The sequence below is a fragment of the Paroedura picta genome, chromosome 8, assembly GCF_049243985.1.
Source record: "Paroedura picta isolate Pp20150507F chromosome 8, Ppicta_v3.0, whole genome shotgun sequence".
Taxonomy (NCBI): Eukaryota; Metazoa; Chordata; class Lepidosauria; order Squamata; family Gekkonidae; genus Paroedura; species Paroedura picta.
Window position 1 is genome coordinate 16,507,198 of NC_135376.1, and position 17,736 is coordinate 16,524,933.

General features: G+C 43.3%; 1 protein-coding gene and 1 long non-coding RNA gene across 3 annotated transcripts in view; one reads left to right on the forward strand and one right to left on the reverse strand.

Annotated features, from left to right (window-relative positions):
• Window positions 1-256: 256 nt before the first annotated feature.
• Window positions 257-16,854, reverse strand: LOC143843018 (uncharacterized). The gene is made up of 3 exons (XR_013233430.1): window positions 16,757-16,854; window positions 2,942-3,150; window positions 257-1,100 (listed from the first exon to the last, which is right to left on the reverse strand). It is a non-coding gene; the product is annotated as an uncharacterized LOC143843018 (long non-coding RNA).
• BCHE (butyrylcholinesterase) overlaps window positions 5,512-17,736 on the forward strand; it is a 61,534-nt gene continuing 49,309 nt past the window's right edge. The window contains exons 1-2 of one of the 2 annotated variants that reach the window (XM_077348504.1): window positions 5,512-5,747; window positions 14,195-15,719. In XM_077348504.1, coding sequence (XP_077204619.1) covers window positions 14,200-15,719 — 1,520 coding nt within the window. In that variant the 5' untranslated portion in view covers window positions 5,512-5,747; window positions 14,195-14,199. Of the gene's footprint in view, window positions 5,748-5,784; window positions 6,465-14,194; window positions 15,720-17,736 lie in introns of those variants that run through there. The other variant, XM_077348505.1, reaches the window with a different exon arrangement.

A 17,736-nucleotide genomic window follows, 5' to 3' on the forward strand; every position in this document is an offset into this window, starting at 1 on the left:
GAAAGGACAGTTCTGATCCTGCAAAACCACACATTGGTAGAAGAGTTCGGTTCGTTTCTACTACCCATTCTATGGCCCTGGACTGAATTGGTGTCCCTTATGGTAGTACTCTCCATTTTGAAACTCTGGAAAGATCTGGTCTTCCTGTATCCCAACTGGCTTGACCCTGAATCACTTCCTGTAAACTACACGGGGGTGATTTCTTACTTGTAGTTGCTATACGCTCGAATTTCAACATTCTCAGCATTACCAGGCTCAAAGGAATAAGTAATAATCACAACAATAATTGCAACAGAGTCCCAACTGAGGGTTCCAATCTCCCTTTCCAAGCATTTAAATTTACTACTTTATTCAGGTAAACCGTTATCTGCAGTGTCATTTGCATTCACGGGAGCGTGGAAGTGTTAAACTGCTCATTGGAGAGTTTTTAAACGCACTAAAGATGCATTGAGAGCAGCAAAGAAAAATAGTTAAAGACTCGGCTACAGGCAAAAAAGAAAGCATTTAAACACAAACTTTTCACTAGTTCACAGCAGTGGCATAATTTTGTACAAACTAGGTTCTTCGGGGGGGGAAAAGAAGGGTCTAACAAGAAAACCATTGCTAAAGTAAATTAAGTGTTTGCATAAATCAAATTAAATGATCCCCACCTTTTCTACTTAAGGTTGCAGATGCAGATCGGAATAACTGGTTACATTAGCAAGAGGCAGTTGGGATGGATCTTGTGATTCCCTTCAGCTAAATTGGATCCAGGGAATCTCTTCTGTGAAGTCTTCCTTCAAGGAAGAAAGGCTTTATCCAACGGAGAACAACGATGATGGAGGAAGCTTTCCTTTGATGGATAAAAGTCTTTGTTGAAGGAAATCTCTTTGACTTTTGGAAGGTGACTTGATCCCAGGAAGCCCACTGAAATCATTGTTCATATCTCTGGTATTAGCATAACACCACAACGATCCATATTCTCAATACTCATGTTAGCATCTTCTTGCTCATTGAAATAACAGATGTTTGGGCTGGCATAAGATGCCTCGTAATACCCGCTTCACTGCATCCACATTCAGTGTGGCCTTTCTGTTCATGTAGGGACCAACACTTTTTTTCTATAAATAAATAAATAAATAAAATAGGATCCTCTGGAGAAGCCAAAAGAGGTTCCTCCTTCCTCTGGAACCAGTAATGGACCTAGTACACCCAACTCTCTGATCTAAAAATTCAGTTCTAATCAAAAGTAATTTTCCACCCATGCTAGATTATTCTGGTGATGGAAAGTGTCATCAGGTTGCAACTGACCGTGTAGGATTTTCAGGATCCAAGACCAACAGAGGTGATTTGTCATTCCTTGCCTTTGTGTAGTGACTCTGGACTTTCTTGGTGACCTCCCATCCAAGTATTTTCCAGGGACAATTCTGCTTTATTATAAAATTCAATGAGATCAAGCTAGCCTTGGCCATCCAGGTTAGGCCATATAATAAGAACTTCTTATAAATAGACCAAGTCTTATTTTTAATTTTGTTCCTGCCTTCACAACTGGACCCGGGGGTGGAAGAGCTCCTGCTCCGATTGGGAGCTTGGCAGCCCTCTCTGAACAGCTTAATGCAAATAACAACGCCATGTTCACAAACACGAGCCAAACTGGGGGGGATTCAAGCATCCATAATGAGCACTGTACCATTTGTACCTGCTGAACTGGTGGTAGGCACAGAATGGATCTTCCTTATCACAAGGGACAAATTCTATGACTGTCTTCCTGGAGGCTGGGGAATGTAATGTACAGGTCATATTGTTGTGAGGTTCTGGAAGATTGGCACAATAATGAAGCTGGACTTGGGACCAAGATCGATTTCATGGGCTTATGAAAGTAAACTAGTTCAATATGTTGCCAAGACTGAGGTACAAAAGCTAAAGCAGGCTTATATCAGATTCCCTGCACCAGAATCATAGGGACCTCATGGGTCATCTAGTCCAACCCCTTGCACTATGCAGGACACTCACAACCCTATCGCTCATCCACTGTAACCTGCTACCCTTTTGCCTTCACAGAATCAGCCTCTCCGTCAGATGGCTATCCAGCCTCTGCTTAAAAATTTCCAAAGATGGAGAACCCACCACCTCCCGAGGAAGCCTGCTCCACTGAGTAACCACTCGCACTGTCAGGAACTTCTTCTGGATGTTTAGACGGAATTTCTTTTGAATAAATTTCATCCCACTGGTTCTGGTCCATCCTTCCGGGCAAGAGAAAACAACTCTGCTCCATCTTCTATATGGCAGCCTTTTAAATATTTGAAGATGGCTATCAAATCCCAGTCATCTCCTCTCCAGGCTAAACAGACCAAGTTCCCCTTCATTTCAAACTCAAGCAGGAAACAGGCTTTGTCACATAAAAGACATAACAGTTCACTGTGAATGATAACAGGGGCTTCAGAGGAACATTTTCAAGGACACAGGGCTGTCCACTAGCTAACATTAAGAGAGATGGATGCAAGGCTGGGGTCAAAGGGCAACCAAATGGTGGGGGTCTACCAAAGAGACTGAGGTAATAAACAAAGGAAAAGACAACCATCAAAGCATGCAGCTAAAATAAACATCACACTACAGGCTACATTCCAACATACATGGATTCATGGCAGAAAAGGGGGCATTTCTGACACTTGCAAGGCTGAAAAGCAGCATACTACTTGCTTAAATGCAGGTGGGGCTTAGGAGAGTGAAGGCATCTCTGTGAACTGAATGATGCCTAAAGAAAGATCAAGTGGTACAGACTGCAAGTGAGGGAATTGTGTATTTGACCATCTTCCAAATGGGGAGGGGGACTCCTGCCTGCAGACAGATACGTCAAGGAGAAAGCTAGACTAGAAGCCATTTTCCTGACATGCTAGATGCCCACAGCTTTCTTACAGGGGTTTTATGATGCACGGAAGTATTTAAAGATGCCATCACTTACCTGCATCCTGAAGTGAACAGACCCCGGAGAACCGGTAGCATCTGTCTGCACCTGCTGCTTTATGTGAATTGTGGCATACCCTTGAGCATTTATCAAGGGAGAAAGAGGGATATTGGTTTCCCAGGGCGTGAAACAACAGGTCCTCCCAAAAGTGCACACTGCGCACAAATGTCTTCCACGGGGGTCTCTTAGTAAACATAGTCATGTACCTAGAAATAAACGTCAGCATTTTTATTAATTTGGCTGCCTTATTCTTCAGTCCATAAATGGCAGACTTGCCCCTGAATCTCACACAAATCCATTTTCTCTATAATTTAGGAGACTCCCCACCTTTTATTTTATTTTTTAAAGCATATCTCAACATTTCTTCCTTATTAAAAAAAATTAAAAAAATCAACGCCTCCCCCCCCCCAAAAAAGGAAGCTTTATGATTTTTTCAGAAACCAGCCGGTTATTATTGGCTGCTGGGCCAATAGTCAGAATAGTGGGTCTTCCATAAGTTCGGAGTTTAAGACACAGTATACAACAGCTAGAGTGCATTTTCACAGCTGGCTCATCAATACAATTATGAACAACTGGATGCACTCTAGGTCACCCCACCCCAGTTAAGAAATCAGAGTCCAACCAGAATTTCCACTTCCCCATTGAAGTACTTTGTATCCTCACCACCTGAGCATGTTTTCATGCAAGATAAATAACAGGGTAACACTTTTGTGGGGCAGTTCTAACCAGAAGTACACCCACTGAAGTCCATTGAAGCCAGTGGGTTCAGAAAGATATAACTCTGTTTAGGATTGTACTGTATGTGGAAGCAAGAAATCTGTACCAAAGAAATATACCAAGGACATTTGCTACCCAAGAAGATTAGAGAAAAATGCAAGAAATGTCAGCAACAGGTCCACATTAGAGTTAATTAATAGCCATTAAATAGGTACAAGCAGTGAATGTACTACAACAATGAAGAAACAATGGCAGAGAAGTCAAATCTCTGGTGGGTCCCCATAGCAATGCAGAAGTTTCCTTTTAAAAAAAATTCAGGAATCGGGGGAGGAGGACAGATGTTTGAGTCTCCAAAACCACCTCGGAGGGGGGATTCCTGTCTTACGTTGATTGACAACCCAAGAAGTGGGGGGAAACCTGCAGGTTGTCCATGCTTCTGACATTTCTGCTACCTCATCAGGAAGGGAAAAGCCATGATGAGAAGGCAGGATAATGCAGGAGGAGTCTCCTGTCAGGAAGTGGCCAAGCGGGTGATTTACAATTGCTCTTTTACAAGTAGGAGGTGACGCATGTTGTCTGCATCCATGCAGAAATGGTCTGTATGTCTCACTCCTAAACAGATTTGTCCTCTTCCGAGTCCACTGTTTTCAAGGGAGTAAGAAGGGTCTAATTCTGTTTAGAATAGCACTGTAAGTATATGATCTTAGATTTCTGTAATGTCCTGTTTTGGTATGCAGCCACTACGGTATCAGTGTTCACAGTACAACAGAGAACCTGGGGATCCCCCAGAATTACAGTTCTCCAGAGTACAGATATCAGTTTCACTGGAGAAAATGGATGCTTTGAAGGGTAGTATGTATGGGATTGTATCCCACTGAGGTCCCTTTCCTCCTCAGTCTCTCTCTAAATCTCCAGGAGTTTTTCAGCCTTGGTCTGACAACCCTACCTTTTCATTCATCACCAGTGGACTGGGGGGACTTATCAACCCTAGGCACAACCTACCTGAGTTTCACAACTTTCTTAATTTTTCTTTTTTTGGGGTCAGTGCATTTTTATCTCACCCTTTTTCAAGGAACTCAGGATGACATGGCACATGGCCCTCTCCCTTCTCCATTTTTATCTTCACAACAACCCTATGAGGAAGGTTAGGCTGAGAGTCTGGCCCAAGATCTTGCTGCAAGCTTCATGACGGTGTGAGGACCTGATCCCAAGTCTCCACGATTCTAGGCCCAAACTCTTTTCAGTACCATGTAGGATTAATTTGGACCGTAACCCAGTTTTGGGTGCTAAACTCAACAGCTGAAGATCAACACTACAGCTGAAACATTTCTCTAGCCCTGTCTGTGAATATTCTAGAACAGCTTGATGTAGTGGTAAAGAATGGTGGTTTCTAATCTGGCAAACTGGGTTTGATTCCCTGTTTCTCCACATGCAGCCAGCTGGGTGACCTTAGGCTAGTCACAGCCCTGGTGGTGCTCTTCTCACAGAGCAGTCCTGTCAATGCTCTTTCAACCCACTCACCTCACAGGATGTCTGTTGTGGGGAGAGGAAGGGAAGGTGATTGTAAGCCACTTTGAGACTCCTTCAGGTAGTGAAAAGTGGTGTATAAAAACCAACCCTTCATCTATTATAGAACATCAAGACTTCTGCATTTTCTTTGCAAGAAAGCACCTTTTTCATTTAAAAAGCTGCATGGGTTTTCGTTAATATCTTTGACAGTCCTTCTTCATTAAGTGTGTCCTCCCTGCCTTCCAAATCATTTATCTCCCCTCCCCACCCCCCCAGTAAATCCCTCAAAAGTTGGAATGCTCAGCTCTCCCACTTGCTCCCAAGCCTTTCAACAACTATGGCATTATCCTGAGAGCAGATGTCAGCTATAAAGACTGCCTGCCTTCAGATCAAATTGCTGCTGCCTGCTCTCGCGAGCTTTGTTTCAAACAGTTGATTATAATGTCAGCACGGTCCAATTTGTGAGCTTTAAGGAAGCGGCTGAACACTCACTGCCTTTTGCTGAAGTACTAAAGATCTTGGCTCTTTAAAATAAAAAAAAAAGCACCACTTGGGCATCTCTGTAATACGAATCAGGGTAAGAGATTCTTTATTTACGTTCATCTCTATCAGTGTGAGCTACAGTTCGGCTCGCTTTGTATGGGAATTGTGCTCTTCTGTAGCGTTCTGCTCTGTCCATTTGTTGCTCTGCCGGGAATACAGAGTCTATTCTGCAAATGGAACGGATGGAGCAAATAAGCAGGCATGTGTATCGAACCATCGTATTATTCAACGGATCCTGGGCTAAGTAAATTAAACTGAACTACCCACCCTTCCCCCCACCCCAAAAATCTTTTATTAATTCAACCATCTTCTGTATTTAAACAGAGATTACATAGCCTTCTGTATAGATTTCTTGGTTGGCTAAAGATTTGCAAGGAGAGGAAACAATCACCAAAATGAATTGTCTCGCTTTGCTGAATGAGAATGCCGAAGTTCGTTCTGTTTAACTTTCACGGGCTAAGACTAATGGAATAAACTTTTTTCGGGGGGTGTTTTTTTAAAAAAAGAAAAAAAATATGTAAATGCAGCTAAGAACGTGTCTGCATTTGGCTCAGAACGACAGCCTGCAGCAATCTCCTGACCTCTTTTTACACCGAGTGTCCTCAAGTTAATTTTACTTGGTTCAATCTGTTTTATGTTACCTGAGTTGTTTTGGGTACAAGATTCTTAAAAAAAGAAAAAGAAAAAAAGAATTCTACACAACTGCAGTCAAACTTTTCAGCTGAAGGCTGGCTTTTGGCAACACTGAAAGGTAACTTCAGATTTCTTTGTGAGAGCTTTGATTGGTGACGAAAGAACGCTTAACTTTTGCGTGTACATAGTTTTAACCCTTAACCTTTTTTGGGGGAGGGGGGGCAGGAATCAATGCACAAGCCATTATATGGACAATTCTGATGTGCTTAATATGGTAGATAGTTTCAGCATACCTATTTAAAAGCTGACATTGGCTTTCAGCCAGTGCAAAGTTATGTACGCCTACATCATGCTGAAATTGGTAGAAGTAAATTGTATATAGCAGTGTGGTAGAATGCTTTCTGGGGTGCAGACTTAGGCATTGTTCCTTGGGAACAAACCCAGATTTAATTCTGAATATATAAGATAGTCATGAAGATATCCTGGAAAGGTGAATTGAAATGTCCACCAACCCATTGTTTTTCCTCCATTCTGCATCCTTTAAGGCACATTTGACAGCGCTTCTTGATCTCTTCTCTCAGGGACCACAAATACTTTTACTCTTTTGTAGCATACGTAGTGCATGAAAAGTTCTGCGTTTTTGTGGTGATGGTAAGGGGGGTTGTTATCATTTGTTTGGAAAGGAAAAGTCGGGGCCAAAAGGCAGTGAGTGCATCAACTGATTTCTGCTGCAGAATTCAGCACACACCTAACAGTGCAACCCAAGATAGATTCAGGTGGGTAGCCAAGTTGGTCTAGAACACGAGAACAAAGTTGGAGTCCAGGGGCCCCTTTTAGGCCAAAGCAGAGTTATACCCTTCGAATCTCATGGACTTCAATGGATTTAAAAGGGTGTAGCCCCACTTGGGATGGTACTCTTGGTAACTCTCAATGAACTCAATAGGTTTGAACAGAGATTACTATTGGCAGGATTATACCTATTATTGCTTGTGTTATTATTATTATTATTATTATTTTGTAATATTGGGCAGTATTCTGAAGTGCTATAACAGCTAGTTGTATGATTCCAGAGTCCTTTCCCCTCAGGTAATGAGGGATAATTTATTTTTGTTTTAGCTGCTGATTGAAATGTCTTATTTTCATTTTGCTGTATGTATAATCTAATTGTGCAAATGAATGCAGGTAAAGAAATTTAGAATGCAATGTTCACTGCACATCTAGGCTCTCAGCATTTAGAGGGAACATCTAAGTGTTAGCAGAGTTTGAATATGCAAAGGATGGACTGCTTAAAGAATGTAAAGCTTTACTGAAAATTCAAACAACTTTGCATAGAGAGAGAGAGAGAGAGAGAGAGAGAGCATCCTAGCAGCCTCACTATTAACTGTTGTTCTTTATCTGGAAGCAATCAGGGAGGAAGTGAGGTCAAAGGAGCAGGAGGTCTCCAATTGAGCCAATCAGGGCACAGAAGGAAATTATTTGAAAAATTTCAAATGGCACCTGATCTAAATATGCTAAATGCACATCTCCTCCAATGTCCCCTGTAGGCTATTCTTCATAGCCTTTTGAATCATGCACACTTTGAATAGGGTACATTCCAACAGGAAGTCGTTGCCTTCTCAACATTTCATATAAATATGTTGATTTGTCTCTCCAGCCAACTAATTGGTTTACATATTGGCCCAGTTAGGATATTACTCAAAGCCATGGCTCTATTAAACAAGCAGTAACTAGGGCTACTTAGAGCCTCTTGTGGCGCAGAGTGGTAAGGCAGCAGACATGCTAGCTGAAGCTGTCTGTCCGTGAGGCTGGGAGTTCAATCCTAGCAGCCGGCTCAAGGTTGACTCAGCCTTCCATCCTTCCGAGGTCGGTAAAATGAGTACCCAGCTTGCTGGGGGGGTTAAACGGTAATGACTGGGGAAGGCACTGGCAAACCACCCCTTATTGGTCTGCCATGAAAACACTAGAGGGCGTCACCCCAAGGGTCAGAAATGACTCGGTGCTTGCACAGGGGATATCTTTACCTTTACCTAACTAGGGTTACTTAGGGTAGCTCAACTCAGAATAGGGAACTAGGATTAGATGCCAATCGCAGCATGAGAAGGTATCTGTGATGGTCTGCAGTAAACAGATTCAAGTCCAATAGGACCTTAAAAGACCCTCCAGATCTGGTGAATTTAAGTTTTTGAGAGACAACTCCTCCAGACTGGAGGTACCCTAAATAACCCAAGTTAATTATGAAGGGAACTCAAAATTAGCCATAGTGAGTCTTAACTGTAGATTCAGGTGACATACAAATGCAGAAATGAATCCTGGGTGTGGTGTGCATGGGGCTTTTTAAACACACCCAGTCCAAATAATTCCCTACAGTCTACACTGAATTTGATTTCCATTTTGATTTGGGGCACTTTAAATTTTCCCTCTGCAACATGCATGATTAATCTGGAGTGACCGTACCATTCCCCCCACTATATCCAGAAGTGGATATAACCCTTGATATTTGAAAAATATCAGGAAGTGTGCAGATTCCTGCTTTGCATGAATAAACACCCTTTTACATGCCTCATAGCAAAGCAGACTTCCATGATTGGCCAGGGTTTCAGTTCAAAGACTTTGTGGTTCCTGGTTCCCAGTTGCAAGGCTTTTCTTAAAGTGATTGTGCTCCAGAAGCGCTAACTTCTCTCAGCAGAGACTTGCCTTATTTTCCACTCCTCTGCTATCTCCAATCTCTGCCCCCCCTCCCCCGTTCAAGAAAAGAAACAGACTCCTTCTACATTTGGCTCCCCTCCCCACTGAGCTTCCCCAATCAAGTGCAGAACACTTTCTGTTTCAATTGGGGGAGGGGGTAGATAGAGGAAGACCCAAGTCCAAATCGATCTGAATTCAGCAGGATCCACAACGGAAAAAAAAACAAACGAAGTAAGTGCAGAAACAGCCCTGGTTGGTTTCCTGGAAGTGATTCTTGCGCTCCCCAGACAATGAAGATGTCCAGAAAGAGGGCTTCCACATCAAAACCTCTGTTACTTTCTCCGTCTCTCACTGCCAGTTCCCCCTCAGCTTTCAATTGCTAGTCTGTCAACTAGCACCTGTCAATCTGTTTCCCACAGATTTTAAAAGAATTAGCAATGGAAGGGAATTCCTGGGAACATCTCTGTCAGCTCCGTATCCTCTCCACTGAGCTTGTTTTTTTTCCCTTTCCTGCTTGCAGGCATTTCAATTTGGGTGTGACCAGAGATGTAAAGTTTTTTGACAAAAGCTGCAGGGCGACAGCCAAAGGTCTCTCTGCTCTTGTCTCTTAGCCTAGGGCTCCCACACAGCCTGTAGCCTTGACTGACCCCTGGCCCACTCAACCAGCACCAGGCCAGGATGTATTTTAGATTACTTTCTTCCCACAGTTTGGTCATTTAAATTACATTTTGGAGAGCTACTTTGGGTCTCTGTTGGGGAAAAATAAGATTTGGAAACTTAATTAAATAAGATCCAGAAATAAGGGCACAATCCATACTTGGAAAATGATATATCACCAAGAGAGGCCTTGCTTGTTAAACCAAGTATGCTATTGTAGTGGAGTTATTCATAAAAATGCCCCATTTACACTAGTCTCTTTTTTTTGGGGGGGGGGTTGTGAATCACTTTGCAACTGAGTTTTGGAAAGTGCTCCCTGTATGTGGTTGGCAGGTGGAAGAAAGCCCAGCTATGGACTGTGAGAAGATATGGCAAGATGGAGGGCAGCTTTTATGTCTAGCAGCTGTCGTGAGCGTCTACACCAGCCTTTCAACCTTCTGACTCTAAAACCATTTTTCAGGCTTCAAGGAGCCCTGGAAGTGGAGTCAGCTGGATACACCTCCTTCCCATGCTCCCTGGAAGTGACATGTCACTGGAAGTGACATCACTGCTCACATTAATGGACAGGCTCAAGGAGGACTGAGGGGTGAGAGACAGGAAGTGGTTTAATGCAGGCTCCACCCCCTCCCAGGCACAGAAACCATAAGAGAACTCATTTATGCTTGTGAGTGGAGGAGGAGGAGCCATGAAAGTGGTTGGTTTCCTAACTTGTGGCAGAGACCCTTCACAATGTAGAGCCAACTTTTTGTTATCGCCAAACACCTGGCAGCCAGACGTTCACAGATGTACAAGTCCCAGCAAGATCTCAGATAGGTAAAGTTTATGGCTAGATTAACAAGAGATAATGCTCTGCACTTCTTTATGTATCACCCCACGAGACTTTTCATAACATGTACTATGACTTTAAATCTCTTTCTTCCCTCCATACACAGCCCGTACGCTACGGTTTTTTAAAATTTGCTTTTGCTTTCGACTGAATCTGCGAAATATTGTCTCTGATAATCTCCCCTCTCTCCTTCTGTTCCTTTGATGCGCTCGCATACTTAGGAAGCACTTCAAGCAAAAATGTTCCTATTTTCTCCCCTCAGATTTTAACTCTAAGCAGGCAATAAGCAAAATGGCCTTAAATGAGAGGCACAGCTGTATTTTCCACAGAAATTAACTTTGCTCCTTTTAAGGCTTAGAAGTACTACTCAGAAACCTGAAATGGGCTGTTTCAAGCAGTCGCTGTGAGGATTTGGGATGATTTCTAATCTCTTCTTTGCTGTTGTGACCCACATCACCACTTTGCTCTTGTCTCTCACTTGCGCAGATTGAACCCATGTGTATCAGTGTACCATCTTCTGTTTCTTCACAGTGAACTCCCCCTATCAAGTTTACACATTTCTTAGGGTGTTTGCGCACTGGTACCCAGCTCGCTGGGGGGTAAACGGTAATGACTGGGGAAGGAACTGGCAAACTACCCCGTATTGAGTCTGCCATGAGAACACTAGAGGGCGTCACCCCAAGGGTCAGACATGACTCGGTGCTTGCACAGGGGATACCTTTACCTTTACCTTGCGCACTGGTAAATCAGCATTAAGCATGCATTACACTGGAACAAAGTTTGAGACCAGGAGCGCCGTTAAGACCTTTATTCAAGGCATAAGCTTTTGTTTGCAAGCACACTTCTTCAGATACACACAAAAGCTTATACCTCGCATAAAACCCTGTTGGTCTTAAAGGTGCGGAACTCTCAAGTTGAGCTGGAAAACAATGGTAAAACCATGTTAAAAAGTATTACAATTATTTATTAAAGTGCACCAATGATATATTAAAAGCAAAGTAAAAACAATACATATCTAACTGCACATGAAGAACAGATCAAATGTGTTCTGACCCACAGGGGATTTCCTCACTTTATATACTATACAATGATCTCTTGTCTAAAAACAAGTTCTAAAGTTTTGCTGGGTGGTCAAGAGAAATCCTCAGCTATAGTCTTATTCTGTAGCAAGAGTACATTTCATGTGTGTCAGAAAAGGCTTTTTTTCCCTTCTGACAGCAACCTATGTGGGGGGAGCCACCAGGTACCCATCTGCTTTGGCTGCCCCCCAGGCCGCCTGGCAATGAGCCCTTGGCCTCCCAACAGGGTAAGCCGTGCTCGTTTACATGCCACCTCCAGGGAGTCCGATCACCCACAAGAATCCCTGCCAACAGGCTCCATCCAATGTGAAACCCGCATCTGTGACGAAATATTAACCATTAAACATCCATCTCAATCACAGTCATAAGTCTTCAGTCTGAACCCAGTATTATTCTTCCCACTGTTCTTTGTAGTGCCTCCATGCTAAAAGATCCACCTTGGTTCCCTGTTTCTGAACATAGGTTATAAAGTCCTGAAGGCCTGGAGTACCAAGGCCATCTACTCTTGTACCATCCAGTTTGCTAGTTAAGATCTCTTCTCAAGCCCTGTTGTCTATTTCCATAACTTCAGAAATGAGCTTTCTCAGTGGTGGTCACCTTAGCATTTGGAATGCCCCCCTTGAGGTCATGTGACACCTTCCTTGCATTCTTTTAGGCACCTGACCACAGCATGTCTTTTTAAACAGGCTTAGCATCTTTTTAGTTGTGTGTTTTCAGTGATCTGCTTCTAACTTTTGTTTCCTTTTTATATATTTACATATTAAATATATTTATATATGTTTACATATTCAGTTCTATACTTTTTTGCTGTTGCATGCATAATTTATATTTATACTTTTTTACCCTTCCCATACCACCAAGGCAGGCTCAGGATGGCTTACAACGGATTAAAAACCCCTATTTAAAACACAAATACAATAAAAAACATTAGCACCCCTTCCCACCCAGCAATCATGTGCCATGCCTGACTCACGTCAATTTGTTTGTTTCCTCCTGGGCTTGAGTTGTACTCCTAGGGTTTGCCCCTCCCTAGCTCCTGCATCCAGCTTTTTCCAGCTCTGCGTTTTAGAGGAATCTTTGCTGTGCAAATACCTTATCTCATGTACTGGAATGGTATGCAAAATTATCCCGCTAGTTCTTCAACACCCTCATGTTACCCAGACATACGGTATCCTGTTTTCACATGATAACTGATCAAATGAACAGAATGTGGGAAAGAATATTCACGCCCCAAATCTACTTATTGGGAGGGCGTGGGTTCATAAGTATAACTACCCTGGCCTTGTGTCATATTGTCTTCAACAATAATTGCCTGCTTCCTGTTTCTTCAATAAAGACTAACTTAAATTGTATCCCAATGCCTGGGATTCTTGGAGTACACTACTGTGGTTGTGACAGCAACTTACCCAGTGATTGGCTAAAAGAGGTGAAACATCTGAGATCATTAGTAAGAGGTCAGGGAGCTAGGAGAAGATAAAGGCCTACCCGGGCTTACCTCTATCAAATGCCTGATGGAAAAGGATCGTTTTGCAGGCCCTGTGGAACTGTAGAAGAGAACAGAGGCCCCAAACTTCTATCGGGAGGGCATTTCAGAGGGTTGGGGCCAGGTCTGAAAACACCTTGGCCCTTGTAGATGAGAACCAGGCTTGTTTTGGCTGGAAATCTCCAGCAGGTTAGACTCCTAAGACCTTAATGCTCTGCTCAGGGTTCACTTGTTTGTGTTGTATCTGTTGTATATGCATGATGTATCTTTTGACCAGCAACTTAACATTTTATTTATTTAAAATATTTCTCTCCTCCACATTTCCTTCTGGTAACAGGGACCCCAAAGTACTCCTAGGAACCTGCACAAAAACTCAACAACATTTGTGATGCTTCCTTTGGTTGCTGTGTTTGAACAGAAATGGGGATCTGAGGTAGAAATTCTCTGGCTGTGTCTAGAAGGGCTGTGTCCTTTTAAACCTAATACTTGATGGAGATCTTTGCATCTGCATCTGAAGTAGGAAAATATGGCAGCCACTTCTGCCTACATCCTAGCCCTGCTGACCCTTACCCAGTGTCTGTGGTCTACCTGGAGAAATGATTGCTGAAAAAAAGGAGGGTAGAGAAAGACAACACCCAATGGGAAGGCAGGTAGGAACAACTGGGTTTGGCATGCTTCCCCAATCATGAGATTTAAAGGTCTGCACCTGATTCTTCCTTACCTGGGCAGCCCAGGCTTGTCAGAGGATTTCAGAAACTAAGCCGGATTTAGAAATTGGATGGAAGACTACCAGGTCAGTTGAGGTGACTATGCAGAGGCAGGCAATGGCAAACTAGCTCTGAATGCATCTAAATCCCACCAGGTCACCCTAAGTTGGCTGTGTCATGACAGCACACACACAAAACCTCTGATTCCAGGATACACTTTGTGGTGGTGACAGAGCAACTTGGTTTCATGTTCCTTACTACCATTTCTGATGGGTTTCCCTTGGTTTCCCTTGTACATGCTTCCTGACAATCCCTTCAGAGTATATGCTAAGGGCTCCCCCTCTCAGAATGAGACACTTTTTGTATTACTGCATCAAAATAATTTGGTTGCTGTTGTTGTTTTTACTTCAGGAATCATGGTGTGCACTCATGGAGCATGCAGGCACACAAGAGTTCTCACATGCTTTCTTCTTCTCTACATTCTTGTCAAGAAGGTGGTCCCAGAAGATGACACAGAGATTGCCACTAAGAACGGAAGAGTAAAAGGGGTGAATTTACTCGTCCTTGGGGGGACTGTAACAGCCTTCCTTGGGATTCCTTACGGAGAACCACCCATTGGGACGCTTCGGTTCAAAAAGCCACAGCCTAGGCAAGAATGGACTACAGTTTGGGATGCCACCAAGTATCCAAACTCTTGCTATCAGAACAGAGACAACATGTTTCCTGGATTTGCAGGATCCGAGATGTGGAACCCAAACACAGACCTCAGTGAAGACTGCCTCTACCTCAATCTGTGGGTTCCTTCACCCAAGCCTAAGAATGCAACTGTGATGGTATGGATCTATGGAGGAGGCTTCCAGACTGGGACATCCTCTCTGCCTGTCTATGACGGCAAGTTTCTGGCCCGGGTTGAAAGAGTCATTGTTGTTTCAATGAACTACAGGTTAGGGGCACTGGGATTTTTGGCTTTGCCAGGAAGCGAGGAAGCTCCGGGAAATGCCGGGTTGTTTGATCAACGGTTGGCACTTCAGTGGGTCCAGGATAACATAGTAGCTTTTGGTGGTAATCCAAAGAGTGTGACAATATTTGGTGAGAGTGCTGGATCAGGAGCCGTCAGCTACCACCTCCTTTCTCCTAAAAGCTACCCTCTCTTCACTCGGGCAATCATGCAAAGTGGTTCTGGAAATGCTCCTTGGGGTGCACTTCCGCCTTCCGAGGCAAGGAGAAGAACGCGAGCTCTAGCTCACCTCCTCCAGTGTACAGGTAGCAATGAAACGGAGATCATTCACTGTCTTCAAAGCAAACATCCCCAAGATATACTTGACAATGAAGTTTCTGTCTTAACACACAGGACTCTTTTAGAGTTGTACTTTACTCCGGTTGTCGACGGTGACTTTCTTACTGAGATGCCAGAAACGTTGCTAAAGAATGGGGATTTTAAACAAACCCAGGTCCTGATGGGAGTGAACAAAGATGAAGGCGCCATTCTCCTTGCCTACGGAGCTCCCGGCTTCAGCAAAGACAACAGCAGCCTGATTAACGATGCCGACTTTCGGGCAGGTTTGAAGCTCTGCTTTCCAGAAACGAATGATATCAGCTTGGAATCTATCCACTTTCACTATACAGACTGGGAAGATGAGCAAAACCCTTTCAATTATCGGGACGCCCTGGATGATGTCCTCGGAGATTACAATTTCATATGCCCTGTGGTCAAGTTCATAAAGCATTTCGCGGAGGCGGGAAACTCTGCCTTCTTATACTTCTTTGAGCACAGATCTTCCAAACTTCCTTGGCCGGAGTGGATGGGAGTACCACATGGTTATGAAATAGAGTTTGTATTTGGACTGCCTCTAGAGAGAAGAGTCAATTATACCAGAGCAGAGGAGATACTGAGCAGGTCTATGATGCGATACTGGGCAAGTTTTGCAAAAACCGGGTAAGTTTGTTTTTCCGTCTTTTCTTGTTTGTTTCTCCTGAAGAAAAGGATTCCTGTTCGGTTATTTCCCACCCATCCCCCCTGCCTAGCAAATTGGGGAGCTTATCTTTGCATACTCTTGCTATGGCAACCTGTACATGACTGCAGTCAATATTATCATGGTTACTAACAGTGCCATCCTATCCAGAACGAGCATAAGTCAGTTCAAATCAATAGTCTCGGGAATCATGCTGTATAGCAGGGGTAGTCAACCTGTGGTCCTCCAGATGTCCGTGGACTACAGTTCCCATGAGCCCCTGCCAGCAAACACTGGCAGGGGCTCATGGTAATTGTAGTCCATGGACATTTGGAAGGCCACAGGTTGACTACCCCTGCTGTATAGGATCACACTGTAATGCTACTAATAAAATTACTAGTGCATTACTACAATTACTATTAAAATAAATAAGGTGTCATAATGGTAGTGGTGACATTAGTACATGTGTTGTAGAAGTAGCAGTAGTGTTTTTGTGGCAACCAAAAGCCATGGCAAAGGAGACTGAAAACTGAATCATAGAATCATAGAGTTGGAAGGGGCCATACAGGCAATCTAGTCCAACCCCCTGCTCAACGCAGGATCAGCCCTAAGCATCCTAAAGCATCCAAGAAAAGTGTGTATCCAACCTTTGCTTGAAGAATGCCAGTGAATTCAAAATAATATAGAATCCTAGAGTTGGAAGGGGCCACACAGGCCATCTAAGCCAACCCCTGGCTCAATGAAGGATCAGCCTAAAAAATCCAGGATAAGTATCTGCCCAGCTGCTGCTTGAAGATTGCCAGTGAAGGGGAGCTCACCACCTCCATGCTAGCTTGTGTGATTTTTTTTCCAGGGATGCAATATGATACCTTGTGTAATATTTTGCGAGACGCAAAGAAGTCGTTATTGTCCTCGTAGGCCAAACGTCTCCCATTTCTGTCACTTCTGGAATCTCACAGTATCAGATGGAGTTATAACTAGACCAAGTGCATTTTAGAGTTGTTAGGCAACCGCTACCTACCTTGCAAGGGACCCAAACTTTTGTTCTGTTACGACAGCTGTCACAAGTGGAGGATGCCGTTTCGAGTTGCAAGTATTTAAACCCCCATTGCCACTGCACGGACACAGAAAGAAACTAATCTGAATCATGAATGAGTTGTCTATATTGTACTGTGATTTTTTTTTAAATCTTCAAAGAAAAGGGTGTGTAGGAGTGGTGATGTTCCCTTTTTCTTTACGCAAGCATTCCATATCCAAAGCTTGGATACCTAGTTTCTTGTTGTTGAGCTGTTTGGTCTGTAAACTATAGCAAATCATTGACAGTCCCTAGCCTTGGGTTGTGCCCAGACTAAGTTTTTGGCTCACAAAAGTTACTTTCATCTGTAGGACAGAACATTTCTGCCCCAGCCACCACAGCCCACTGATCCCCCTCCAAGACCATTCCTGGTGACAAGGGGCATTGAGAAATGTGTGAGGCAAATCAGGAATTTGCAGCAAGATGATGGATCTGGTAGAAATTACTCCCACTCATTCCATTAGCAGAAAATTGAGTCTGGATCCAACTAGCATTGCCAGCCTTGAAGTGGGAGACGGACATTTCCTGGAATTATAACCGATCTTTCGTTTACATAAATCACTTATTTCTTTAAAACATCCATTCCAGTTCTCTGGGAGAAAATGACTGTTTTGGAAGATAAAGGGCAGGGTGTTATAACCTACTGAAGATATAAACCTCAGATCTCTAGGTATTTCTGAATCAGGATTTGATCACTCTAGGTCCAACCCAGCAGATGTTATTCCTCGTTTTGACTGTTGTGTAAGGAGGCTATTAAAATGTAGGTTGCCCTCCTAAGAAAAACCTTTGAGTGGATATTGTCAAGAGATGTAGCTGAATCAGAAAAACCTGATTTACCTGGTGTTCCCTGTCATGTCATCCATGAGGTCTTGAAGCATCTTCCAAAAATGTGAATCAAGCAACAGGTGCATTAAAAAGTATATTCA